General features: G+C 41.4%; 1 protein-coding gene across 2 annotated transcripts in view; it reads left to right on the top strand.

Annotated features, from left to right (window-relative positions):
* The first annotated feature begins 1,432 nt into the window (after nucleotides 1-1,432).
* The window catches only part of LOC133574201 (transmembrane protease serine 3-like), a 49,420-nt gene continuing 23,412 nt past the window's right edge, over nucleotides 1,433-27,440 (top strand). Inside the window, exons 1-5 of one of the 2 annotated variants that reach the window (XM_061926298.2) lie at nucleotides 1,433-1,629; nucleotides 7,874-8,087; nucleotides 14,906-15,019; nucleotides 17,926-18,042; nucleotides 24,140-24,263. In XM_061926298.2, coding sequence (XP_061782282.1) covers nucleotides 7,934-8,087; nucleotides 14,906-15,019; nucleotides 17,926-18,042; nucleotides 24,140-24,263 — 509 coding nt within the window. In that variant the 5' untranslated portion in view covers nucleotides 1,433-1,629; nucleotides 7,874-7,933. The remainder of the gene's footprint in view (nucleotides 1,630-7,873; nucleotides 8,088-14,905; nucleotides 15,020-17,925; nucleotides 18,043-24,139; nucleotides 24,264-27,440) is intronic. The other variant, XM_061926297.2, reaches the window with a different exon arrangement.

The following is a 27,440-nucleotide window of genomic DNA, read 5'->3' as shown; positions in this document are numbered from 1 at the left end:
CAGCGTCCGCATTACTGAAGACGCCGCACCGATCCGCCTGTCGATCTCACGATCCACTCTTCCCTCACTCGTGAACAAGACTCCGAGGTACTTGAACTCCTCCACTTGGGGCAAGATCTCCTCCCCAACCCGGAGATGGCACTCCACCCTTTTCCGGGCGAGAACCATGGACTCGGACTTGGAGGTGCTGATTCTCATCCCAGTCGCTTCACACTCAGCTGCAAACCGATCCAGTGAGAGCTGAAGATCCTGGCCAGATGAAGCCATCAGGACCAAATCATCTGCAAAAAGCAGAGACCTAATCCTGCAGCCACCAAACCGGATCCCCTCAACGCCTTGACTGCGCCTAGAAATTCTGTCCATAAAAGTTATGAACAGAATCGGTGACAAAGGGCAGCCTTGGCGGAGTCCAACCCTCACCGGAAACGTGTCCGACTTACTGCCGGCAATGCGAACCAAGCTCTGACACTGATCATACAGGGAGCGGACCGCCACAATCAGACAGTCCGAAACCCCATACTCTCTGAGCACTCCCCACAGGACTTCCCGAGGGACACGGTCGAATGCCTTCTCCAAGTCCACAAAGCACATGTAGACTGGTTGGGCAAACTCCCATGCACCCTCAAGGACCCTGCCGAGAGTATAGAGCTGGTCCACAGTTCCACGACCAGGACGAAAACCACACTGTTCCTCCTGAATCCGAGGTTCGACTATCCGGCGTAGCCTCCTCTCCAGTACACCTGAATAGACCTTACCGAACCAAAACATTTTTTTAAATTAAATACAATTTAAAAAAAATTAAATAAAATATGTATATTTACTAAACATTATTTACAAGGTATATAAAACACGAAGCGGGTAATTATGCAAAGATGTACAATATAGCGGGCGGGATGTCGGGAGTTTACTTTACCACTTTGGGAATTGTACACGCAGTGTTAGTAGATCCCACGCAACACGCCCACTAACAATACACGCAGTTCGTAGATCCCACGCAACACGCCCACTCATAATAAACGCAGTTGAACACGTGATACTATAGGATCATAGTAAACCAGGCCCTGTTTGTGATGTTAATTGCTTAAAATATAATTGGAAATGGTTCACTAAAAATATGCAAAACATAGATACAAAAAATGGAATGTGGATTATTAACACAAGACCACTTAATCGGATGAAATTTTAAAAGTCAGTGTGTATAATAATAACGAAGTTATAAATGATGAAACATTTATCGTTGCGCCTGCGCATTGCGGCTGCGTTTTGAAGCATCATAAAAAGCAATGAAGTTATAAGAATTGTATTAAACTATATTCTGCTGACGCATTGTTGTCTTGTAAATCATCTCGTAGCAGTTTATCGAAGTGTAAATGTTGCGGTGCGTAAAAGACGTGCGTTACTTTCTTCAACCACGCTCGTTTCACGTCGGGCCGCGTCGTTATGACCGCGGGAGCTTTACTGACGTCACTAAGTTTGGACATGATTTCAAAACAAAGCTTGTAAATCAATCCTAACTGCTTTATATTTCGTCATGATTTTTTTTGTTGAACTTAACTCTTGTGTGACTTCCGTAGTGCAGATTGTGCCCGCAACACTGCGGTGAATGGAACAGATCCCACATCTTCAACAGTAAGATGAACACAATTAATGATATTTAAGTGAAAATTCATGTTTTAGTTTGGAATCTACGTGTTTGTACTGCATACTTCCGGTGAGACGTGTCATTTTTTTTAAAGTATCGTTATTTTTGCACCAGTGACAAAATATTTAATAAATATGACTGATCATTTTTACATTTGTCACTAAAAGAGTGCACACTTTTTTTTTTAATTTTGACAGCATTTTTATTTATTTTTATTTTATGTATTATTTTTATTTTTGGTTAAATGTTTACTAAAACTAACTAAAGTACAATGTATTTTTTATTTTTTTTGTATTTTCTATTTAGAACATAGTGGCGACTTGTCCTATGCAGCTGAGAGGGACAAGCGGTAGAAAATGGATGGATGGACAAAAAATATCTAAAAGTTATAAGTTCTGCTTTTGTCAAAATTATTTAATAAATATGAGTCATAATTATTGAGTAATTTTGTGAAATAATTGTTTTATTAATCATGAGTCATTATTTATTTATTATGAGTGAACAAATTTGTATTTAAGTCCCATCTTAAAACTCATTTGTATACTCTAGCCTTTAAATAGCCCCCCTTTTTTAGACCAGTTGATCTGCCGTTTCTTTTCTTTTCTCCTCTGCTCCCCTCTCCCTTGTGGAGGGGGAGACACACAGGTCCGGTGGCCATGTATGAAGTGCTGGCTGTCCAGAGTCGGGACCCGGGGTGGACCGCTCGTCTGTGCATCAGTTGGGAACATCTCTGCGCTGCTGACCCGTCTCCGCTCGGGATGGTTTCCTGCTGGCCCCACTATGGACTGGACTCTTACTATTATGTTGGATCCACTATGGACTGGATTCTCACAATATTATTTCAGACTCACTTGACATCCATTGCATTCGGTCTCCCCTAAAGGGGTGGGGGGAGTTACCCACATATGCGGTCCTCTCCAAGGTTTCTCATAGTCATTCACATCGACGTCCCACTGGGGTGAGTTTTTCCTTGCCCTTATGTGGGCTCTGTACCGAGGATGTCGTTGTGGCTTGTGCAGCCTTTTGAGACACTTGTGATTTAGGGCTATATAAATAAACATTGATTGATTGATTGATATTGCTAAATGTCACTGAAATCAACTTAATCACTGTTTCCCCCCGCAAAACAGCACAATCTTAACATGGAGCATTTCTTTTAAAAAGAAAAACACACTTTTTAGATAATATTGTATGAAAAGGATCGATAGCTCAGCTGTATAGAATCATAATATCTGATTGAATCTTTGATTACAGATTCAAGGACTCAAACTCTTGGCATTTTAGCCATTTAACATAGGTTTTGCATATTTATTTTTTATGATATGTGTGCCATGGTGCTCATTGTTTGTGTGCGCGGCGCGTCGTCACGTCATGACGTTGCTGGTTTTACGAGCAGAGGAGCATGTTCGGCAGCACACAATCACTGAGTACTTACAAGCAGACACAGGGTGTAGACAGAAAAGGGAGAACGGACGCATTTTGGCTTAAAAACTAAAGATAAAGGTGAAGTTATAACACTGAAATGCCCTCAGGAAGAGGTGCTTTAAGACATGGCTAGCAAGCAGCCAACATCCATCCACAGTTGGCAGTGTTTTAGCTACTTCTAAATCACTAATCCTCTCCATGGCGACGAATAAAGTAAGTTTCTTACAAGTATCATCCCTGCAGGACGAGGAATAGCTAAACAAGCTTCACTACACACCGTAGGAGGATATGATAGCTCACTGGCGTCACAATGTAAACAAACGCCATTGGTGGATCTACACCTGACATCCACTGTAATGATACCAAGTACAATAGCGTATCTACTCGATACTACTATGATTACATCAATATTCTTTATCGCCACAAAATCTTTTTTTTTTAAATTGTATTTATATGATATTCATAAACTCAGGAAGTATGTCCCTGGACACACGAGGACTTTGAATATGACCAATGTATGATCCTGTAACTACTTGGTATCGGATTGATACCTGAATTTGTGGTATCATCCAAAACTAATGTGAAGCATCCAAACAACAGAAGAATAAGTGATTATTACATTTTAACGGAAGTGTAGATAAAACATGTTAAAAGAGAAAGTAAGCAGATATTAAGTAGTGGCCTAGTGGTTAGAGTGTCCGCCCTGAGATCGGTAGGTCGTGAGTTCAAACCCCAGCCGAGTCATACCAAAGACTATAAAAATGGGACCCATTACCTCACTGCTTGGCACTCAGCATCAAGGGTTGGAATTGGGGGTTAAATCACCAAAAATGATTCCCGGGTGTGGCACCGCTGCTGCCCACTGCTCCCCTCACCTCTCAGGGGGTGAACAAGGGTGATGGGTCAAATGCAGAGGACACATTTCACGACACCTAGTGTGTGTGTGACAATCATTGGTACTTTAACTTTAACTGTAATCAATTTTTACAGCTTGTAATTTATAATTTTGACAAAATAATAGAATGATAAATGACACAATATGTTACTGCATACGTCAGCAGACTAATTAGGAGCATTTGTTTGCTTACTTACTAATAAAAGAAAAGTTATCTCGTCCATCCATCCATCCATCTTCTTCCGCTTATCCGAGGTCGGGTCGCGGGGGCAGCAGCCTAAGCAGGGAAGCCCAGACTTCCCTCTCCCCAGCCACTTCGTCCAGCTCCTCCCGGGGGATCCCGAGGCGTTCCCAGGCCAGCCGGGAGACATAGTCTTCCCAACGTGTCCTGGGTCTTCCTCGTGGCCTCCTACCGGTCGGACATGCCCTAAACACCTCCTTAGGGAGGCGCTCGGGTGGCATCCTGACCAGATGCCCGAACCACCTCATCTGGCTCCTCTCGATGTGGAGGAGCAGCGGCTTTACTTTGAGCTCCCCCCGGATGACAGAGCTTCTCACCCTATCTCTAAGGGAGAGCCCCGCCACCCGGCGGAGGAAACTCATTTCGGCCGCTTGTACCCGTGATCTTGTCCTTTTGGTCATAACCCAAAGCTCATGACCATAGGTGAGGATGGGAACGTAGATCGACCGGTAAATTGAGAGCTTTGCCTTCCGGCTCAGCTCCTTCTTCACCACAACGGATCGATACAGCGTCCGCATTACTGAAGACGCCGCACCGATCCGCCTGTCGATCTCACGATCCACTCTTCCCTCACTCGTGAACAAGACTCCAAGGTACTTGAACTCCTCCACTTCGGGCAAGATCTCCTCCCCAACCCGGAGATGGCACTCCACCCTTTTCCGGGCGAGAACCATGGACTCGGACTTGGAGGTGCTGATTCTCATCCCAGTCGCTTCACACTCAGCTGCGAACCGATCCAGTGAGAGCTGAAGATCCTGGCCAGATGAAGCCATCAGGACCAAATCATCTGCAAAAAGCAGAGACCTAATCCTGCAGCCACCAAACCGGATCCCCTCAACGCCTTGACTGCGCCTAGAAATTCTGTCCATAAAAGTTATGAACAGAATCGGTGACAAAGGGCAGCCTTGGCGGAGTCCAACCCTCACCGGAAACGTGTCCGACTTACTGCCGGCAATGCGAACCAAGCTCTGACACTGATCATACAGGGAGCGGACCGCCACAATCAGACAGTCCGAAACCCCATACTCTCTGAGCACTCCCCACAGGACTTCCCGAGGGACACGGTCGAATGCCTTCTCCAAGTCCACAAAGCACATGTAGACTGGTTGGGCAAACTCCCATGCACCCTCAAGGACCCTGCCGAGAGTATAGAGCTGGTCCACAGTTCCACGACCAGGACGAAAACCACACTGTTCCTCCTGAATCCGAGGTTTGACTATCCGGCGTAGCCTCCTCTCCAGTACACCTGAATAGACCTTACCGGGAAGGCTGAGGAGTGTGATCCCACGATAGTTAGAACACACCCTCCGGTTCCCCTTTTTAAAGAGAGGAACCACCACCCCGGTCTGCCAATCCAGAGGTACTGCCCCCGATGTCCACGCGATGCTGCAGAGTCTTGTCAACCAAGACAGCCCTACAGCATCCAGAGCCTTAAGGAACTCCGGGCGGAACTCATCCACCCCCGGGGCCTTGCCACCGAGGAGCTTTTTAACTACCTCAGCAACCTCAGCCCCAGAAATAGGAGAGCCCACCACAGATTCCTCAGGCACTGCTTCCTCATAGGAAGACGTGTTGGTGGGATTGAGGAGGTCTTCGAAGTATTCCCTCCACCGATCCACAACTTCCGCAGTCGAGGTCAGCAGAACACCATCCGCACCATACACGGTGTTGGTAGAGCACTGCTTCCCCTTCCTGAGGCGGTGGATGGTGGTCCAGAATCGCTTCGAAGCCGTCCGGAAGTCGTTTTCCATGGCTTCCCCGAACTCCTCCCATGTCCGAGTTTTTGCCTCCGCGACCGCTGAAGCCGCACACCGCTTGGCCTGTCGGTACCTGTCCGCTGCCTCAGGAGTCCCATGAGCCAAAAGAACCCGATAGGACTCCTTCTTCAGCTTGACGGCATCCCTCACCGCCGGTGTCCACCAACGGGTTCTAGGATTACCGCCACGACAGGCACCAACTACCCTGCGGCCACAGCTCCAATCAGCCGCCTCGACAATAGAGGTGCGGAACATGGTCCACTCGGACTCAATGTCCAGCACCTCCCTCGTGACATGTTCAAAGTTCTTCCGGAGGTGGGAATTGAAACTCTCTCTGACAGGAGACTCTGCCAGACGTTCCCAGCAAACCCTCACAATGCGTTTGGGCCTGCCAGGTCTGTCCGGCATCCTCCCCCACCATCGCAGCCAACTTACCACCAGGTGGTGATCGGTAGAAAGCTCCGCCCCTCTCTTCACCCGAGTGTCCAAAACATGAGGCCGCAAATCCAATGACACAACTACAAAGTCGATCATAGAACTGCGGCCTAGGGTGTCCTGGTGCCAAGTGCACATATGGACACCCTTATGCTTGAACATGGTGTTCGTTATGGACAATCCGTGACGGGCACAAAAGTCCAATAACAAAACACCACTTGGGTTCAGATCCGGGCGGCCATTCTTCCCAATCACGCCTCTCCAGGTTTCACTGTCGTTGCCAATATGAGCGTTGAAGTCCCCCATTAGAACGAGGGAATCACCCGGGGGAGCACTCTCAAGTACTCCCTCGAGTGAATCCAAAAAGGGTGGGTACTCTGAGCTGCTGTTTGGCGCGTAAGCGCAAACAACAGTCAGGACCCGTCCCCCCACCCGAAGGCGGAGGGAAGCTACCCTCTCGTCCACCGGGTTGAACTCCAACATGCAGGCTCTGAGCCGGGGGGCAACAAGAATTGCCACCCCAGCCCGTCGCCTCCCACTGCTGGCAACGCCAGAGTGGAAGAGAGTCCAGCCCCTCTCGAGAGAACTGGTTCCAGAGCCCTTGCTGTGCGTCGAGGTGAGTCCGACTATATCCAACCGGAACTTCTCTACCTCGCGCACTAGCTCAGGCTCCTTCCCCCCCAGCGAGGTGACGTTCCACGTCCCAAGAGCTAGCTTCTGTAGCCGAGGATCGGACCGCCAAGTGCCCTGCCTTCGGCTACCGCCCAGCTCACATTGCACCCGACCTCTATGGCCCCTGCTATGGGTGGTGAGCCCATTGGAGGGGGGACCCACGTTGCCTCTTCGGGCTGTGCCCGGCCGGGCCCCATGGGGACAGGCCCGGCCACCAGGCGCTCGCCATCGTGCCCCAACTCCGGGCCTGGCTCCGGAGGGGGGCCCCGGTGACCCGCGTCCGGGCGAGGGAAATCTGAGTCTCGGTTCTTGCATTTCCATAGAAGTCTTCGAGCTGCTCTTTGTCTGATCCCTCACCTAGGACCTGTTTGTCTTGGGAGACCCTACCAGGGGGCATGGAAGCCCCCGGACAACATAGCTCCTAGGATCATTGGGACACGCAAACTCCTCTACCACGTTAAGGTGGCAGCTCAGAGAGGAGAAGTTATCTCGTATCTTCGCTATTTTATTTAAGGACAAACTTGCAATAAGAAATATATGTTTAATGTACCCTGAGATTTTTTGTTAAAATAAAGCCAATAATGCCATTTTTTTGTGGTCCCCTTTGTTTAGAAAAGTATCGAAATACATTTTGGTCCCGACAACCATATTGCATACTAAGTGAAATTTGCCACATTTTGGTCTACTTACTTACTTGGTTGCTTAAACTTTTTGTCTTTTCCATTCAAAATATTCAGGATGTTGCCCTTTAGTACAAAAAAATACAAACATTCATGATTTATTTCCTCTTGTTTGTTTCATTTTAGGAATTTAGCCTAGAGGCATCTGAGCAGCGGAACTCTTCCAGGGTTGAATTGGTCTCTGTGATGGAGACCCCAAACACAATAAGCGTCTGCCCCGTGGGCAGCTTAAGTGCTGACTTGTATTCTGGGAACAACTTCAGAAAACCTGCAGACTCCCAAACTTTAACTGCATGTCGTCCAACCATGCCGGTCATCAAAGTGCAGCCATTTATTTCTGGTAAGTCGCAGAGGTGGGACCAAGTCATTGTTTTGCAAGTCACAAGTAAGTCTCAAGTCTTTGCCCTCAAGTCCGAGTCAAGTCCCGAGTCAAGACAGGCAAGCCCCGAGTCAAGTCCAAAGTCAAGACTGGAAAGTCTCAAGTCAAGTCCTAAGTCCTGCATTTTGAGTTTCGAGTCCTTTCAAGTCCTTTTAACCACAGACTAATATATTAACACAGATTGTGTATGCTTTTCAAACGCTGTATTTATTTATTAAAACAAGTGCATTTTAAATTGCAGGAAAGAAAATTGTGCTGACATTGCACTTTATAATAGCACTATTAACCAGTAATTTTAAACATTAACTCATTCCTTTACAGAACAAACACATTGAAAAATAAAGTGCAAATGTACTTATTTGTACAAAAGTGTTAACATTGAAAAAACATGACATATACGTGAACATAACAAAATAGTTGTACTTTTTATATGTCAGGGCCCTATGCTGCATTGCATTTGCAAAAGACCAAATTAGCCAAGAGTCTGTCAGTCATTTGTGCACGATGGGGGCGTATTATGATGCCACCATGGCTGAAAACTCGCTCCACTGGAGCACTGGAGGCAGGCACTGCCAAGACTCTCATGGCCACTCGGAACAGTGAAGGAAGAGTCTTCATGTTCAATGCCCAGAACAAAAGGGGGGAGATAGTTGTTTTGGGTTGGTGCACTACTTGTAAGTGTATCTTGTGTTTTTTATGTTGATTTAATTAAAAAAAGAAAGAAAAAAAAATATTTCTTGTGCGGCCCGATACCAATCGATCCACGGACCAGTACCGGGCCGCGGCCCGGTGGTTGGGGACCACAGAGGTAAACAACCAACAGTATGTCAGAAAGCTAGCTAAAACGGTACACATATTCATAATATAGTATACATTTTAACTGACCTTTATTTTACTATTTTTGTCTTTTTTTAGGTGGCTAAAATACGCGGTGCTGCTGACCGCCGTCTAACGTTACGTGTGATATATTGACTAACGTAACCCTGCTTAAAAAAAATCACTGAACAAAAAGTATGAAAAAGGTAGTGAACTGCAACAGATTCCCGTGTTTGCAATAACGTTATAACGTTAGCAGTGAGTTTACAGCCTCACTGATTTAACTACACAGCAAATAAAAGTCACGTTACTTAGCCAATAAACGTTATCTTACATTCAAAACTTACCGTTCTTTGTGCAACTTCAAATGCCGGACGAAGTTGGAAGTTGTTGCCTCTCCATCAATAATTTTCGAACCGCATGTGTTGCATACTGCAAACCGTTTTGTGTTGACCACCTCGTAATTTTTATACCCAAACAAAATTATTTTAGGTATCATTTTTTGTTCACTGGCGTGTGGTTTGGACATGTCTTCTTCGTTGGTTGTCCTGCAATTTGATTGGATGAATGCTGTGTGATGAAAACAAAGTAGATGTAATTTGATTGGCTGTTGTACTGAGAGCACACCAGCTGACACACGCAACGCTGATAGACAAGTACACAATGAAAAATACGGAGCGCTCCCGAATAACTTTTTCATCTTTGGGTTTTGGGGAAAGTAGCAAGTCATGTCAAGTCATGTCAATTCAAAAGGCTCAAGTCCAAGTGAAGTCACAAGTCATTGATGTTAAAGTCTAAGTCGAGTTGCAAGTCTTTTTACATTTTGTCAAGTCGAGTCTAAAGTCATCAAATTCATGACTCGAGTCTGACTCGAGTCCAAGTCATGTGACTCGAGTCCACACCTCTGGTAAGTCGTAACCAGTACAGTAGTCGTACTGTAACAACAATAGAAGGTGGTTTGCATGGACGTGATGAAGCAATAGGTGATGGTCTTAAAAATGTTTAATGGTCAGTCTATAGTGAAAGGACTACATTTCTACATTTTGTGAATATGAGTACCAAATATGTACTAATATGTAAAATGGTTTGCTAATGTCAGCTTGTCACTGTATGTTGCTTTTGTGACTTGAAGAAGCGGCTTGCATGGCGCACATACTTGCCAACCTTGAGACCTCCGATTTCGGGGGGCGGGGGCGGGGGGCGTGGTTGGGGGCGTGGTTAAGAGGGGAGGAGTATATTTACAGCTAGAATTCACCAAGTCAAGTATTTCATATATATATATATATATATATATATATATATATATATATATATATATATATATATATATATATATAAAATAAATACTTGAATTTCAGTGTTCATTTATTTACACATATACACACACATAACACTCATCTACTCATTGTTGAGTTAAGGGTTGAATTGTCCATCCTTGTTCTATTCTCTGTCACTATTTTTCGAACCATGCTGAACACCCTCTCTGATGATGCATTGCTGTGTGGCACGCACAAAAGTGCTTTCATCAAATGCACTAGATGGCAGTATTGTCCTGTTTAAGAGTGTCACAACATTGCTGTTTACGGCAGAAGAACTGCTTTACGGTAGACGAAAACATGACTGCTGTTGTTGTGTGTTGTTGCCGCGCTGGGAGGACGTTAATGAAACTGCCTAACAATAAACACACATAAGAAACCAAGAACTCGCCCTCCATCATTCTACAGTTATAACGTGATTGGGCAGGTACGCTGTTTATATTGTGGGTTAGCGGACTCGGGTCCGCATGGACCTGAGTCCACCTGAATTTCGGGAGATTTTCGGGAGAAAATTTGTCCCGGGAGGTTTTTGGGAGAGGCTCTGAATTTCGGGAGTCTCCCGGAAAATCCGGGAGGGTTGGCAAGTATGATGGCGCATGTGGTTAGCAGTTGGGAAAATTTGATCTTTTGCGGACTTTGTAAGTTTATCCTCTGGAACAGTGTTTTTCAACCACTGTACCGTGAGATATTGTCTGGTGTGCCGTGAGAGATTATGTAATTTCACCTAATTGGGTTAAAATTATTTTTTGCAAACCAGTAATTATAATCCGCAAATGTCCCGTTGTTGAGTGTCTGTGCTGTCTGGAGCTCGGTAGAGTAACCGTGTAATACCCTTCCATATCAGTAGGTGGCAGCAGGTAGCTAATTGCTTTGTAGATGTCGGAAACATGGTGTGTCGTGATTACAATATGCAGACGACAGCGGGAGTCAGCATGCAGGTAAAAACGTAGCTAATGCTTAAACCAAAAGTAAAATAAAAGGCAAGTGCCGCTAAGAAAAGGCATTGAAGCTTAGGGATGGCTATGCTAAACGAAGCTAAAACTGAACTGGTTGCAAAGTAAACAAACTCAGAATGCTGGACGACAGCAAAGACTTACAACGTATGGAGCAGCAGACGGCGTCCACAAAGTACATCAGTATATGACATGACAATCAACAACAAAATAGGAGCGCGAGGCAATAACTAAAACACTACACACAGGAAAACACCAAAAAACTCCAAATAAGTCACGGCGTGATGTGACCAGTCGTGTCAGTACACCTACTTTGAGACAAGAGCTATAGTGATGCATGGTTGGTTATGGTTTGAATTCATATCCAACAGTTGCGAGAACAACTTTTTACCGTCAATATCAGCTGCTGAGTTTAATTTTTTTATGTTTTCTGCTGGTGGTGTGCCTCAAGATTTTTTCAACAAAAAAATGTGCCTTTGCTCAAAAGGTTGAAAAACACTGCTCTGGAACATTAACGGTCAGTTTATTCTAAACAGACAGTCAGAGGGCCTAATTTACTAAAGGTTTGCGTGTACTAAAACCTGTGCAAACTTAATAACTGTGCAAACTTAATAGCACACATTTTAGTAAACGTGAGCAGAGTAAGGGAGCGCAATCTTTTTAGAGCAGCGGTGTCCAAACTAACTTGGCCCGCGGGGCGTCTTCAGTTTGGCCTGCAAGATGTAATGACTTTAATTAACAAGGAATCTGGCTCGCAGGGTGTTTTCATGGTCATTTTAAATATCTGACAATGTAATTGTTGCTTATTTGCCACCATCTTGTGATCACCGTGAGTAAATTAGATCAATGATCCTAAATTATGCTTTGAAGACAAAACAGCACAGCATACTCAAATGACCCAATTCAAACAACCTTCCTTAGTCATGCCGCAAAAAAAAAATGCATCCAGCACAAAAAGTCAACACACACGGTCACACATAACACAACCTGCTGTCGGTAACCCTTTAGTATGGGGAACATATTCACCATTAATTAGTTGCTTATTAACATGCAAATTAGTAACATATTGGCTCCTAATTAGTCATTATTAAGTACTTATTAATGCCTTATTCTGCATGGCCTTATTATACAACCAGTAAGCCATTAACTAAGAGTCTTCCCTCAATAACCTCAGAATTATTGCTTATTAGTAACCCTAAACCCTAAAACTAAACCTAACCCTAACCATTATATGTTCCCCTAGTGTCCAAATAACTCTAAATTAAGTATGTGTTACTTAGAATATGTTCCCCATACTAAAGTGTTACCAAAATGTCCAAGCACATTAAAAAAAAACAAAACTAAATCACACCCATTTCAAATCCATTATAAGGGATGTTGTGATAAATGCAAAACACTCTCCACACTTGAAAACTGGAAATTGAGATGCATCATGTTGTAATTGCATGTCAGAACAGACTCACACACTTGACGCATACTTGCCAACCCTCCCGGGAGACTTGAAATTCAGCGCCTCTCCCGAAAACCTCCCGGGACAAATTTTCTCCCGAAAATCTCCCGAAATTCAGGCGGACCTGGAGGCCACGCCCCCTCCAGCTCCATGGAGCAATGTTGTTGTAATATATTGAGTTGGAGGCAATAAACAGGCGAGGTGATGAAGTACGTCTCTTTACTGTAGACTTCAGAACAGACTCACACACTTGACGTCAGGTGCGCAACACCACGTAAATCGTTGGCCAACCAAAAAGTAACCCCAGTACGCTATAGCCAACATTCACCAGGAGATGGCAACAGACAAACATAGATCACTCTATTACATTACTCCCCTTTTAGAATTGTAGAAGTTACTCAAAAGAAATAAACAACCCAACCAAAAAATGCAGCAGCTCAATTAAAAAACTGTACTTAAGCCACATTCTTCTTTTTTTTTTAGTACTGAACTCTTAACCCTCATTTGTAAACAATAACATGCTTATTATACAAACAGTATTTGTACACCTTTAACACAGATTTTTATACTGTCTTCAGAGATTCAGTTTTTTTGGTGGTACTCGAAACCTTTCTGGGTACCTGCGGATCACTGGTGGGGTTTTTGTTGTTGGTGATCTGGGTTCTGATTATGGCAACTCAGCAGCCCTTGAATCTGGTTCAATGATGAGACTAGTTTGCATCTGACTCACTGATGGTCCTGATGATGGAACTGAAACAGCACTGTCCAGTTGTACTGATGGCACATTTTCTGCAACTGGTGGAGACTAGACAACTGGCAGTCTCTCCATGTTTTCATTCATGGTAACATGTGATCCACATGCACTGTGCGCTGTCTCTGTCTCTCTTGATAGAAAGATATATATATATATATATATATATATATATATATATATATATATACAGTATATATATACAGTATATATATATATATATATATATATATATATATATATATATTATATGTATATATATATATATATATATACATATATAATAATATATATATACATAATAATATATATATATATATACATATATAATAATATATATACATAATAATAATATATATATATATATATATATATATATATATATATATATATATATATATATATATATATATATATATTATATATATATATTATTATATATATATATATATATATATATATATATATATATATATATATATATATATATATATATATATATATATATGAAATACTTGACTTGGTGAATTCTAGCTGTAAATATACTCCTCCCCTCTTAGCCACGCCCCCACCCCACCCCGACCACGCCCCACGCCCCCCACCCCCACCTCCCGAAATCGGAGGTCTCAAGGTTGGCAAGTATGCAATACAAAGGTCCTGAGTTCAATCCCGGGCTCGGGATCTTTCTGTGTGGAGTTTGCATGTTCTATCCGTGACTGCGTGGGTTCCCTCCGGGCACTCCGCTCCGGCTTCCTCCCACCTCCAAAGACATGCACCTGGGGATAGGTTGACTGGCAACACTAAATGGTCCCTAGTGTGTGAATGTGAGTGTGAATGTTGTCTGTCTATCTGTGCTGGCCCTGCGATGAGGTGTACCCCGCCTTCAGCTGGGATAGGCTCCAGCACCCCCCACGACCCCGAAAGGGACAAGCGGTAGAAAATGGATGGTGCGATGTGGACATACAGTTCCCAACCAATACATAGTAAAACTGAAAGACTTTGGCGGAAGACGGGGTACAACTTGGACAAGTCGCCAACACAGACAACATTCACCCTCAGCAGGCCCCTTCCATGTAGTTTGTCAAATGGCCACTGGAGGACCTATGTAGTTTTTGTAATGTCAACAATAGCCAGTATTTTGAAACCTGGTCTACTTTGATTGACTGTACACCCTGTGAAGTGAAAACAAGTGTTATTCTTTGACAAAATAATTTAAATTTGAGACAGATTTCCAGTGTTTTCGTAAAGTCGGTGTATGCAGAGAAAGATGTGTTTGTTTTTGAAAAGACGAACTAGTATATATTTAACAAAATGTGTTTTTGAGAAGAAAATTATCCATTTGGCCAATTGTGGTTTGTAAGTGTAAGTCCGTGTTATGAGTTTAGAAAATGTATCTGAAGTATGGGTAAGGGCTTGTTAGCGATTGAAAAAAAAAAACCCAAAAAACTAATAGCATGACTACTACTGAAAGTTATATTATATTGTGTTGACAGGAGACGGTGCGGAAAGAAGTTGGATCCGAAAACTGCTGGCTCATAGTGTGGAATTGTTCATTTGCGCATTGATCATCGTGGTGGTCTGTCTGGCCTTTGTTTTTGGCTTTGGAGGTGAGTGCTCGATTCCTTGTTAGGATGATGAAGTTTACATATATTTTTCAATTTAATGGGGCGCAATTGGGAGAGTGGCCGTGCCAGCAACCTGAGGGTTCCTGGTTTGATCCCCACCTTCTACCAACCTAGTCACGTCCGTTGTGTCCTTGAGCAAGACACTTCACCCTTGCTCCTGATGGGTCGTGGTTAGGGCCTTGCATGGCAGCTCCCACCATCAGTGTGTGAATGTGTGTGTGAATGGGTGAATGTGGAAATAGTGTCAAAGTGCTTTGAGTACCTTGAAGGTAGAAAAGTGCTATACAAGTATAACCCATTTACCATAACCCATTTAATTGTTCAAAAAAATAACTTGACAGTATTCTGTGCTTGGTACGACAAATGTACTTTGAAAACAAGCAAACAATTGATTGAAACGTTGACATTTATTGTAAACATTCTACATAACAAGTTCACCTATGTAATTCCTGAATAGTAAATAACATATTTTTGTTGATACATGCTAGAGATTTCCGATAATATCTTTAAAATGTAATATCGGAAATTATCGGTATCGGTTTCAAAAAGTAAAAATTAATGACTTTTTAAAACGCCGCCGTACGGAGCGGTACACGGACATAGGGAGAAATACAGAGCAGTTGCGTCTCCCAGTCAGCAGCCCCTCCCCTCTCCCCTCTCCCACACACTACACAGGAGTTGCAGCACGACTGCAGCATGAGAGGTTTACTGGCGACGCTTGATGACCTCATCAAACCGCCGCAAGCGGAGCATAACAACAAGAAGAGTGTGTTGTTGCCGGTGCTGTAGCCGTGGCTAACAAGCGAGCTCGCTCGGTGACTGACTAACGACACCATGTCTATGGTTTGGGATTATTTGAAAGTGTGTCTGACGGATAAAAAACTTGCAATTTGCAATGACTGCAAAAAGTTTGTTATGCGAGGAGGAACCAAGACGTCTTCCTTTAATACGAGCAATTTTATCTCCCACCTCTTCAAGAATCATAAAGAGATACACGATGAGTACAAGCGGAAGATGGATGAAAAGCAAACACCGAAAAAAAGTAGTACCACACAGTTGTCGCTTAAAGACTCCGCCGAGAAAAAACAAAAATACAACAAAAACCACCCCAGGGTGAAAGCCCACGTTGTGGTCAGGGACAACGCACATAGTATGGCAAAAGCTACGGTGGAGTTTGGTGTGGATAGTCTGCCCTGCATGGCGCACACTTTGCAGCTTGCAGTGAACGGAGGTGCCCTGTCTCAACGCAGCATTTCAGAAGCTCTGACTGACTGCTAGGCCACTTCAAGCACTCACCACTAGCTTGCAGCACATTTGTGTTACTCATACAAATACGCTAGAGCAGGGCGGATTGAGCCCAGTTTATAATTTCCTGCTATACAGTATGTCAGGCAGTCTTGCACTAAATGAGGACTATGTTATTGTTTACTTTATTACTCTAGTATACTCTAGACTGAAGCTGTGTGCCTTCATTGTTTTTGTAGCTGCTGTTTTGAGGCATGTTTAAAAAATAATAATAATGCACTTAGTGAAAGTCAAAGTATAGTATTTCCCATAGTTGTAGTGGGTATCAGAAATATCTCAGGGAGAGCATGTCCCAAATTCCAAGCTGCTGTTTTGAGGCATGTTAAAAAAAAAAAAGCACTTTGTGACTTCAATAATAAATATGGCAGTGCCATGTTGGCATTTTTTTCCATAACTTGAGTTGATTTATTTTGGAAAACCTTGTTACATTGTTTAATACATCCAGCGGGGCATCACAACAAAATTAGGCATAATAATGTGTTAATTAACATTAACTCTATACTGGTCAAATCATATCAGTGATATATTTACAAAGATGGGAAGGGCTGTTGGTATTTCCAGGAAATGTGCTGCTTTTGTTGATCACCTCTTCTTTGTCAAATTGTTAAGAGTTTAGTCTTGTGTCATCTGGACTATTGTTCTACAGTCTGGGCATCTACTGCAAGTGGTGAGATCAGTAAGCTCCAGATTGTCCAGAATAGGGTAGCAAGGCTGGTTCTTGGTTGTTCACTAAGAGCCAATGTGAACCAAATGCATGCTTCTCTTTCCTGGCTAACAGTGCAGAACAAGTTGTCAGCTAATACTCTTATATTGTTCAAATCAGTTACCAGTAGTAAAACTCCTGCTTTTCTCATGGCCCAAATAGTTCACAGTAGCACTATACATAATCACAATACCAGGGCGTCCAGTGAGGGGCATTTTGTACTCCCTCGTCCCAGGAAGGATGCTTTGCGGAAATCTTTTATTCATAGATCTTTATCGCTCTGGAATAACCTGCCTCGAATTCTCACCGGCATTGAAAGTAAACAGGTTTTTAAAAAGAGAGTAATATTTTATCTGAGTTTTTAAATTAGTCTGCTCGTTGATGATTTGTTTGGTTTTATATTGTGTAGTTATATTTATATGGTAATTATTATTCTGTGACTGTAAATTGTTTGCTTGTTTTCTTATTGATGCTTTTATTTTTATTTTTTCCTGTATTGTGTAGTTATAATTATATGCTTTTACTTGTGATTGTATTGAATTGTGGACCTCAGGAAGACTAGTGGGTTGTTGAGGCAACCAGCTAACGGGGATCCTTAATAAAAATCAAAAATCAAAATCAAATTCCCCGACTGTATATATCGGTATCGGTTGATATCGGAATCGGTAATTAAGAGTTGGACAATATCGGAATATCGGATATCGGCAAAAAAGCCATTATCGGACATCTCTAATACATACTGTGGTCTACATTTTTTTATTACCAAAAACAAAAACCGAACCAACCTGCCTTTTATCTTCTTCTTCTTGGATGCAAAATGAATGGCATTTGGAAAAAAGATTGATGAGATTGTGAATATTTTTAATGTGTATGTGTGTAGGGCCTGGGAGCTGCGTGGGGAAGTTTCAGTGCGGCTTTTCATCTCAGTGCATAATAAGTTCAGCCCAGTGTGATGGAAAGGTGGACTGTGACAATGGCGAGGACGAGCTAGGCTGTGGTGAGACACCAAACTACATGTTGTCTTTCTTTTTAGACATATGCACTCCTAACACTGATCAATGGCTTCTGCCTGGTTCAACAACTTGAGTATATTAGGATTTTAATGTCTGCTCTTTCATTGCTTCCTTTTTCCCCAGTACAACCAATGTGACTGTACTTTTATATTGAGCAGTGGTTATCAAACATTTTCATCAAGTACCACCTCAGAAAACACTTTCTCCGAGTACAACTATAATGACCAACATTGAAAATACGGTAGAGTAGTAGGCTTAAAAATTTACCAAAAACAAGGCAGAGGTTTTATTTAATTAAACATTACACAAAGTTTGAACAGTAACACCGTGTTTGAATATAGAAAATAAAATATAGCGCTTTAAAGAAGTGATTCTTTAGTGGTACGCATACCACAGTTTGACAATCACTGATATATAGAGTATAAGCTAAGGATGCAATAGTGAACGGTATGATTGATCAAACGTGTTCAAAGCATTATCGTTTTAAATCTAAACTAACCTAAAAGCAGTGATTGATAACTGCACTACGATAAACTCAAAGACCAGATAGCGCTAGCTCACAAGGTATCTTAAAGTACCAGTAAAATGGAAAAATTGTATTGCCATTGAAAATATGGGCTTTTGAGAGTTGTGGTCAGCTCGGAATCTGGATAGAAAATAAAAATATTTTTTATTAAAGTGTCACTAGTATCAAAGAATGACAACAAACTTAATCCAAACTGGTTACCACTATGGAATGATTATTAAATAGCTAACTTGTAGTGGAGAAGTCAGCAGACTTTTGGTAGCATAATGGCTCGCGCACCCACCTTTTATTCCACAAGACTTGGGTTCGATTCTCGGCGACGTCACGTCTCAAATGTGTTTATCACTGTACACATTACATTTAAACATTTGTTCTGTATTTATTCTTTTTAACCAGTTACCAGAAATCAATAGCTCGATGATGAAGAGGTTAAGTAAAAAAAAATGAACTATATCTCCTTTGTTCTGTACATCATTGTCCAAGTGACATTATATTGTCATCTTCCTCTGTGTGCAATTTCCTCAAGGTGACAGAAAAGCATTATAAAACCTGCCCTATCATATGATTCTACCATGTTGGCCAAATACAAACACACAATATATATTTATACATATATAACATATACTATTATACTTTGTTAATTTAACTAGCAAAACTATTTTGTCAAACATTTGTTATGACACAACAGTTCAATGCATCACACTTTATTGTGCTGAAGAATGCGTTGAAGCTTCGAGAAATTCTCAAACAAATCGGCTCAAGTGGTTCAATGCCTCATGAGACTTTAGAGTTAGACAAGTTAAAGTTAAAGTGCCACTTATAGTCACACACACACTAGGTGTTTTTTAACCCATCCCTACTTTCACCCCCTGGGAGGTGAGGGGAGCAGTGAGCAGCAGCGGTGGACGCGCTCGGGAATTATTTTGGTGATTTAACCCCCAATTCCAACCCTTGATGCTGAGTGTAATGGTAATGGGTCCCATTTTTATTTGGTATGACTCGACCGGAACTCACGACCTACCGATCTCGGTGCGGACACTCTAACCACAAGGCCACTGAGCCGTTTTATCTGACCATCACTACTGAATTGTGTTTAATTTTATCCGTTAAACCGGTTTCTTCACCACGGGGCCGGGGCCCATTCTTACGCTGCGAGTGCCACCTAGTGGGCTGTCAAACAATATCTGTTTATCAGCCGTGGTCCGTATGGGCCGCAACGGCATTCAGTGGTAATACACATTTCCACCACTTGTGGCAGTAATGAAAATATCAAACAAACAAAAAAAGTCTGGAGCTAAAGTGTGTGAGTGTGAAAATATAACAATTGTAACACTTGGATGATCATTAAAATAGAGCAAAGGTTCTCAAACTTTTTTGTCCAAATACCACTGTAATGACCCACATTAAAGCACAATAGTGTAGTAGGCATAAGTATTCATTAAAAACAAGGCAGAGTATTTTTAATATATAACAACAGTTTGAACAGTAACACTGTGTTTGAACTTGGGTTGTCCCGATACCAAAATGTATTTAGATACTTTTCGATACTTTTCTAAATAAAGGGGACCACAAAAAATTGCATTGTTGGCTTTATTTTAACAAAACATGTTAAGGTACATTAAACATATAAACAATTTTGTCCTCTGCCCGTAAAACCATCAATGTCTTGATGTGACGACGTGTCATGCCCGTTAAAAAAAAAAATTTGGGGAAGCGATACTTTTCAGAGTATAGTACCGTTTTTGATTCATTAGTACCGCGATACTATACTAGTACCGGTATACCACACAACCCTAGTTTGAAGACATTAAAATAAAACACTGTACTTTAATCAGTGAGTCTTTGGCGTCCCACTAGATGGCACCACAGTTTCAGAAAGACTGAATGAGGTGGCGACTTGTCCAGGGTGTACGGCGCCTTTTGTCCGATTGTAGCTGAGATAGGCTCCAGCGCCTCCCGCGACCCTGAGGGGAATAAGCGGTAGAAAATGGATGGATGGATGGAGCTGAAATCATACGGAAATTTCTGAAAGTTGTGGTACCTAAGTTAAATTCTTTAAGTTAAAAACAACAATCATATTAACATCATACAGTATATCGTAACAGTAATTATTTATGAAAAAAATCATACCTGTGCTTTATAATTCAGTATTTTCGTAAATAAAACCCCGGAAGACAAAATCATTTGTCTTCTCGGCAGTCAACCCCTCCAGATCCAACCACAGGATTTAGAGAAAGGAGGGATGAGCAGAGTCCACGAAAGAGCCTGCTCTCATTGGCTGACGCGGTATATAGTGAAGCGAAAATGAAGACTAAAGGGGTGAAGCTGTATTTTCATTTTCACCTACATTTTATTGGCAGTTTAGTTAAGAAACATGCATTATCATTTAATACTAATTTAATTGATTGTAGTACTACAAAATTGTAGTGGTTTATTATTCATGAGTCCCTTAATATGCAATTTAATTACTTATTACTTATTTTTCACATCAGCCTGACCTAAGCTTAAGGTCTATGTGTTAATTAAATAATATGTGTAATTAACACATCGTTTTATATCATTTGACAAGGTTGTAAACTGTAAGTAAGTTAGATTTTATTAATAAATACTGTAATTGAATATGAAAAAAATCAAGAGTAAGATTACTAATTAATTCTTAATATTTAAGAAGTCCTGCGGTAAACCAGGGCTTCTTAACCTTTTCGACCTCGGGGCCCAACTTTTCTACCACACAAGAGGCGGGGGCCTACTGAAATATTAAGACTGAATTAGTAATCTTACTTCTGATTTTAATCGTATTTAATAATTCCATCCAACCCAACCTTGTAAAATGATATGAAACCATGTGTTGATCACAAAGATTATTATTTATTCAAAATATAAACTTTGGGCTTGGGTCAGGCTGATGAAAGAGATAAATACTAACCAAAAATACTGACCAAAAAGCGGGACTCATAAATAGCAAACAGAAAAAGACATGTACATACAATTATGTTGTGCTAAAAAGATAAACTAAATAATAAATATGTTTCTTAATTATAAATATTAGACATGTTTCTTAATGAAACTAAATACACTCTTTAGTCATATTTTTTGCGCTTGAGAAACTATTAAACACTGAGGTAAGGTAAAGTAGTAATTTATTAATCTCGAAGGAAATTGCGAGGTAGTCTGTCTGTTGCTCTCATATATACATCAACAACAAACAAACCCTGTTTCCATATGAGTTGGGAAATTGTGTTAGATGTAAATATAAACGGAATACAATGATTTGCAAATCATTTTCAACCCATATTCAGTTGAATATGCTACAAAGACAACATATTTGATGTTCGAACTGATAAACATTTTTTTTTTTTGCAAATAATCATTATAATAAATAATCATTAACTTTAGAATTTGATGCCAGCAACACGTGACAAAGAAGTTGGGAAAGGTGGCAATAAATACTGATAAAGTTGAGGAATGCTCATCAAACACTTATTTGGAACATCCCACGGGTGAACAGGCAAATTGGGAACAGGTGGGTGCCATGATTGAGTATAAAAGTAGATTCCATGAAATGCTCAGTCATTCACAAACAAGGATGTGGCGAGGGTCACCACTTTGTCAACAAATGCATGAGCAAATTGTTGAACAGTTTAAGAAAAACCTTTCTCAACCAGCCATTGCAAGGCATTTAGGGATTTTACCATCTACGGTTCGTAATATCATCAAAGGGTTCAGAGAATCTGTAGAAATCACTGCACGTAAGCAGCTAAGCCCGTGACCTTCGATCCCTCAGGCTGTACTGCATCAACAAGCGACATCAGTGTGTAAAGGATATCACCACATGGGCTCAGGAACACTTCAGAAACCCACTGTCAGTAACTACAGTCGGTCGCTACATCTGTAAGTGCAAGTTAAAACTCTCCTATGCAAGGCGAAAACCGTTTATCAACAACACCCAGAAACGCCGTCTGCTTCGCTGGGCCTGAGCTCATCTAAGATGGACTGATACAAAGTGGAAAAGTGTTCTGTGGTCTGACGAGTCCACATTTCAAATTGTTTTTGGAAACTGTGGACGTTGTGTCCTCCGGACCAAAGAGGAAAAGAACCATCCTGATTGTTGTCGGCGCAAAGTTGAAAAGCCAGCATCTGTGATGGTATGGGAGTGTATTAGTGCCCAAGACACGGGTAACTTACACATCTGTGAAGGCGCCATTAATGCTGAAAGGTACACACAGGTATTGGAGCAACATATGTTGCCATCCAAGCAACGTCACCATGGACGCCCCTGCTTATTTCAGCAAGACAATGCCAAGCCACGTGTTACATCAACGTGGCTTCATAGTAAAAGAGTGCAGGTACTAGACTGGCCTGCCTGTAGTCCAGACCTGTTTCCCATTGAAAATGTGTGGCGCATTATGAAGCCTAAAATACCACAACGGAGACCCCCGGACTGTTGAACAACTTAAGCTGTACATCAAGCAAGAATGGGAAAGAATTCCACCTGAGAAGCTTAAAAAATGTGTCTCAGTTCCCAAACGTTTACTGAGTGTTGTTAAAAGGAAAGGCCATGTAACACAGTGGTGAACATGCCCTTTCCCAACTACTTTGGCACGTGTTGCAGCCATGAAATTGTAAGTTAATTATTGTTTGCAAAAAAAAATAAAGTATGAGTTTGAACATCAAATATGTTGTCTTTGTAGTGCAGTCAATTGAATATGGCTTGAAAAGGATTTGCAAATCATTGTATTCCATTTATATTTACATCTAACACAATTTCCCAACTCATATGGAAACGGGGTTTGTATATATATATATATATATATATATATATATATATATATATATATATATATATATATATATTAAGTACAGGCCAAAAGTTTGGACACACCTTCTCATTCAATGTGTTTTCTTTATTTTCATGACTATTTACATTGTAGATTGTCACTGAAGGCATCACAACTATGAATGAACACATGGGGAGTTATGTACTTAACAAAAAAAGGTGAAATAACTGAAAACATGTTTTATATTCTAGTTTCTTCAAATTAGCCACCCTTTGTTCTGATTATTGTTTTGCACACTCTTGGCATTCTCTTTATGAGCTTCAAGATGTAGTCACCTGAAAGGGTTTTCACTTCACAGGTGTCATAGTATCTATCTATCTATCCATCCATCCATCCATCCATCTATCTATCTATCTATCTATCTATCTATCTATCTATCTATCTATCTATCTATCTATCTATCTATCTATCTATCTATCTATCTATCTATCTATCTATCTATCTATCTATCTATCTATCTATCTATCCATCTATCCATCTATCCATCTATCCATCTATCTATCTATCTATCTATCTATCTATCTATCTATCTATCTATCTATCTATCTATCTATCTATCTATCTATCTATCTATCTATCTATCTATCTATCTATCTATCTATCTATCGCCATCCATCCATCCATCCATCCATCCATCCATCCAGCTCCACAATTGAGTGTACCTGTTATTTTCCACCAACATTTATACAATAAAACCTTTTTTTTGGTGTGTGTCAGTGCGTCTCAGTGGGCGGAGTTCAGTCCTGCAAGTCCAGAAAGAAGGTGTGTGGAAGACAGTCTGCTCAGAAGACTGGAATAATTGGCTTGGAGCGTCTGCCTGCAAACAACTGGGATTTAACAGGTGATGTTTGTGCGGATTGGCCCTTTTGCTATTTTGTTGCTTTTTCAGATGTTTATTTTCTTCTCTTACACAATTTCAATTAGATTTTCCTATTCAGTTTAGATGCTAATTTTTTGCATTTACGTAAGCAGGAAATATGCATAGTCGACTATGGGCAAAACATTGTTTTTCTGCTAATAGGGATCCCCACAAATAAAAAGAGCTTCATTTGCGGGCAACAAAATGCTAAAGTAAATTAGAGTTGTCCCAATACAACTTTTTCACTTCTGATACAGTACCGATGTGGGGGGAAAGTGTAGTCAGCGCTGCTTGTAGGAGGAAAAGTTACCGCCGCTGTCCATGATACTGAAGACGAGCACCAGCGGGCAGGGGCGGGGCATGTGCTGACGGCGAGACACAGATGGCAGGTGATTCAATTTCACAGGTGGTACGTGTACTGTTGTCTTTATCAGTAAGCGGCCGGGAGCATAGGGAGAGAGAGGATTGGGAGTGACAGCAGCGTCACGACATGCGGAAAGACATTTTGGAAAACCTTGTGCCAAACATTAAAACTTTGTTAAACCTACACGCTTGGCTCTTGTGCCGTGTCCACAGTGGAGCTGCGAGGAAGCGACTTCCACAACCGATATTGGAGCTTTGAGTATGTGGCAAATACCAATATTAATCTGATATAATATCAGCATGAATCACGCGCATATACTTTTTTTTGTATTGTGGAATGTTAGAAAAGGCTTAATCAATTACTGACAAATTAATGGTAGGTATTAAAACCCCACTAACTATTAATCATGCTTTTTGAGTGGTAAATTATTGTTTGGCGACACATCGTGGCCCAAATAATTCATTAAATTAAATTCATGAAGCAGTATACTCACAATATCCTTTTGCCTTGGAGACTATAATAATTTGATACTTGTTTATATTGACAAATGTGCTGTTTTTGATCAGTGGATGTCATTGTGAGTTTGTAAAGCCCTTTGAGACACATTTGATTAAAGACTGTAAAAAAAAAATCATCGGTTGATTAATTGAGTGATAAACTGCAACATTTTTTAAATGAAGGCCACCATATGTCTAGCTTGTGTGCTGTTGTGTAGCTGCTAGCTCCTAGTAGTCTATTGCCTACCATGTTTACCTTTTGTAAAGGAATTGACTAAAATAGAAGGAAAAATTGTATGCTTATTTGAGAACATTTAAAAGTTAACTGGACATGCTGCAGGACTGATTGTATCGGAGATTTTAGATGCAAGCCGACATCATTGGATACTTGTTTTTTTCCTGATATCCGATATTAATATCAAATCGGGACACCATTACTTTAAACAATTATTTTAAATGGTGTTTATTAAATATGCAATCACATCAATATGCATGAAACGTAGTAGTAAAAAAAAATAATTTACGGTTAATTTTATCACGCATGTATACATTTTATTCATACTTGCCAACCTTGAGACCTCCGAATTCGGGAAATGTGGGGGTTGAGGTGTGAGAGGGCAGGGTTGAGGTGGGCAGCATTGGGGGATGGAGTTTGGTGGTAGCAGGGTGTATATTGTAGCGTCCCGGAAGAGATAGGGCTGCAAGGGATTCTGGGTATTTGTTCTGTTGTGTTTATGTTGTGTTACGGTGCGGATGTTCTCGAAATGTGTTTGTCATTCTTGTTTGGTGTGGGTTCACATTGTGGCGCATATTTGTAACAGTGTTAAAGTTGTTTATACAACCACCCTCAGTGTGACCTGTATGACTGTTGATCAAGTATGTCTTGCAGTCAGTTACGTGTGTCTGTAGAAGCCGCATACAACATGTAACTGGGCCGCTGTTTGTATGGAGAAAAAGCGGACGCGATGACAGGTTGTAGAGGACGCTAAAGGCAGTGCCATCACGGCACGCCCTCAATATTGTTGTCCGGGTGAAAATCGGGAGAAATTTGGGAGAATGGTTGCCCCGGGAGATTTTCGGGAGGGACACTGAAATTCGGGAGTCTCCCGGGAAAATTGGGTGGGTTGGCAAGTATTGATTTTATTTCCTGGGGACGCAAAGGGCTTTGATCCGTTGGAATGGCTCTTATCTGTACATGTTGTTCTATTTTTATTTACAAGGATTTTTCCCATATAATTTCCCATTACAAAAAATTAACTTTTATCAAAAATGTTATTTAAAAAAAAAAAAAAAGTATTTGACATTAAGTGGTCTACTTATCTGTGACCAGTGTTGGATTAGTTACTGAAAACCAGTAACTAGTTACAGTTACTAGTTACTTTATTTCAAAAGTAACTCAGTTACTTACACCAAAAAGTAATGCGTTACTGTGAAAAGTAACTATTTAGTTACTTATTTTTTTCTTCTTTTTTTTTTAAAGCTCCCATTAATGCCCTTTTTGCCTTCATTTCAGTACTGTTATTGCACTGGAGAATAATACAATCTGTTGATCAACTTGACATACATTTTTATTTTCCTTTTAACATAATGAATGAAAAACAGTGCAACATAAAAAGGCATTCCTCCTTTCTTTAAACTTGGACCAATGACCATGAATAAAAAACAAGTTAAAGTGCAACATAAGAAGGCACATCACATAAAGCCTGACATCTGGAGTGATGCTGCTGTCTTCCACACTTGGAGCCATGGATTGTAGAATACTTGTTTTCAGTGGCAGGATCATTGACACAGATGGTGAAGTTTCAGTGCTCAGTAGAGATGGAACACTTTTGAGGGGTTTAAGCACCTGGAGGACCTCACCTGCCACTCTCACATCATCATCAGACAGGGTGACATTTGTCTTCAGGGTGTTGTGGGTCAATGCAGAGTATATAGCTGCCTGCTGCTCCAACATATCATAAGTGGAGTTCCACCTCGTTGGGACATCATGTATGAGCAGGCAGCTTTAGCATTTCTTGCTTTGTCTTAAGCACATGAGCAGCTGTTGTGCTTGGGTGGAAGTAAGAAACCTTCCTGATCCTCCCAAGGAGGCGCTCCATCCTATTGACTGAGATTCCCTTCTGTGATGCCAAATTCACTACATGTGCAAAGCACCTATCTGTGGTCCCAGTCCTGCCTCATTCTCTGTAATTATTTGATTTTTGGCATTATCACGTGTGACTGGGATATCTTTATCTTCCAGTCCTCCACTGCTTGTGTCAGTACCTGCGCAAGGTGACTCTCGTAGAGGGGGCGTGT

Source organism: Nerophis lumbriciformis, linkage group LG31 (assembly GCF_033978685.3).
Source record: "Nerophis lumbriciformis linkage group LG31, RoL_Nlum_v2.1, whole genome shotgun sequence".
NCBI classification, from domain to species: Eukaryota; Metazoa; Chordata; class Actinopteri; order Syngnathiformes; family Syngnathidae; genus Nerophis; species Nerophis lumbriciformis.
This window is presented reverse-complemented; position numbering and strand designations above follow the sequence as displayed.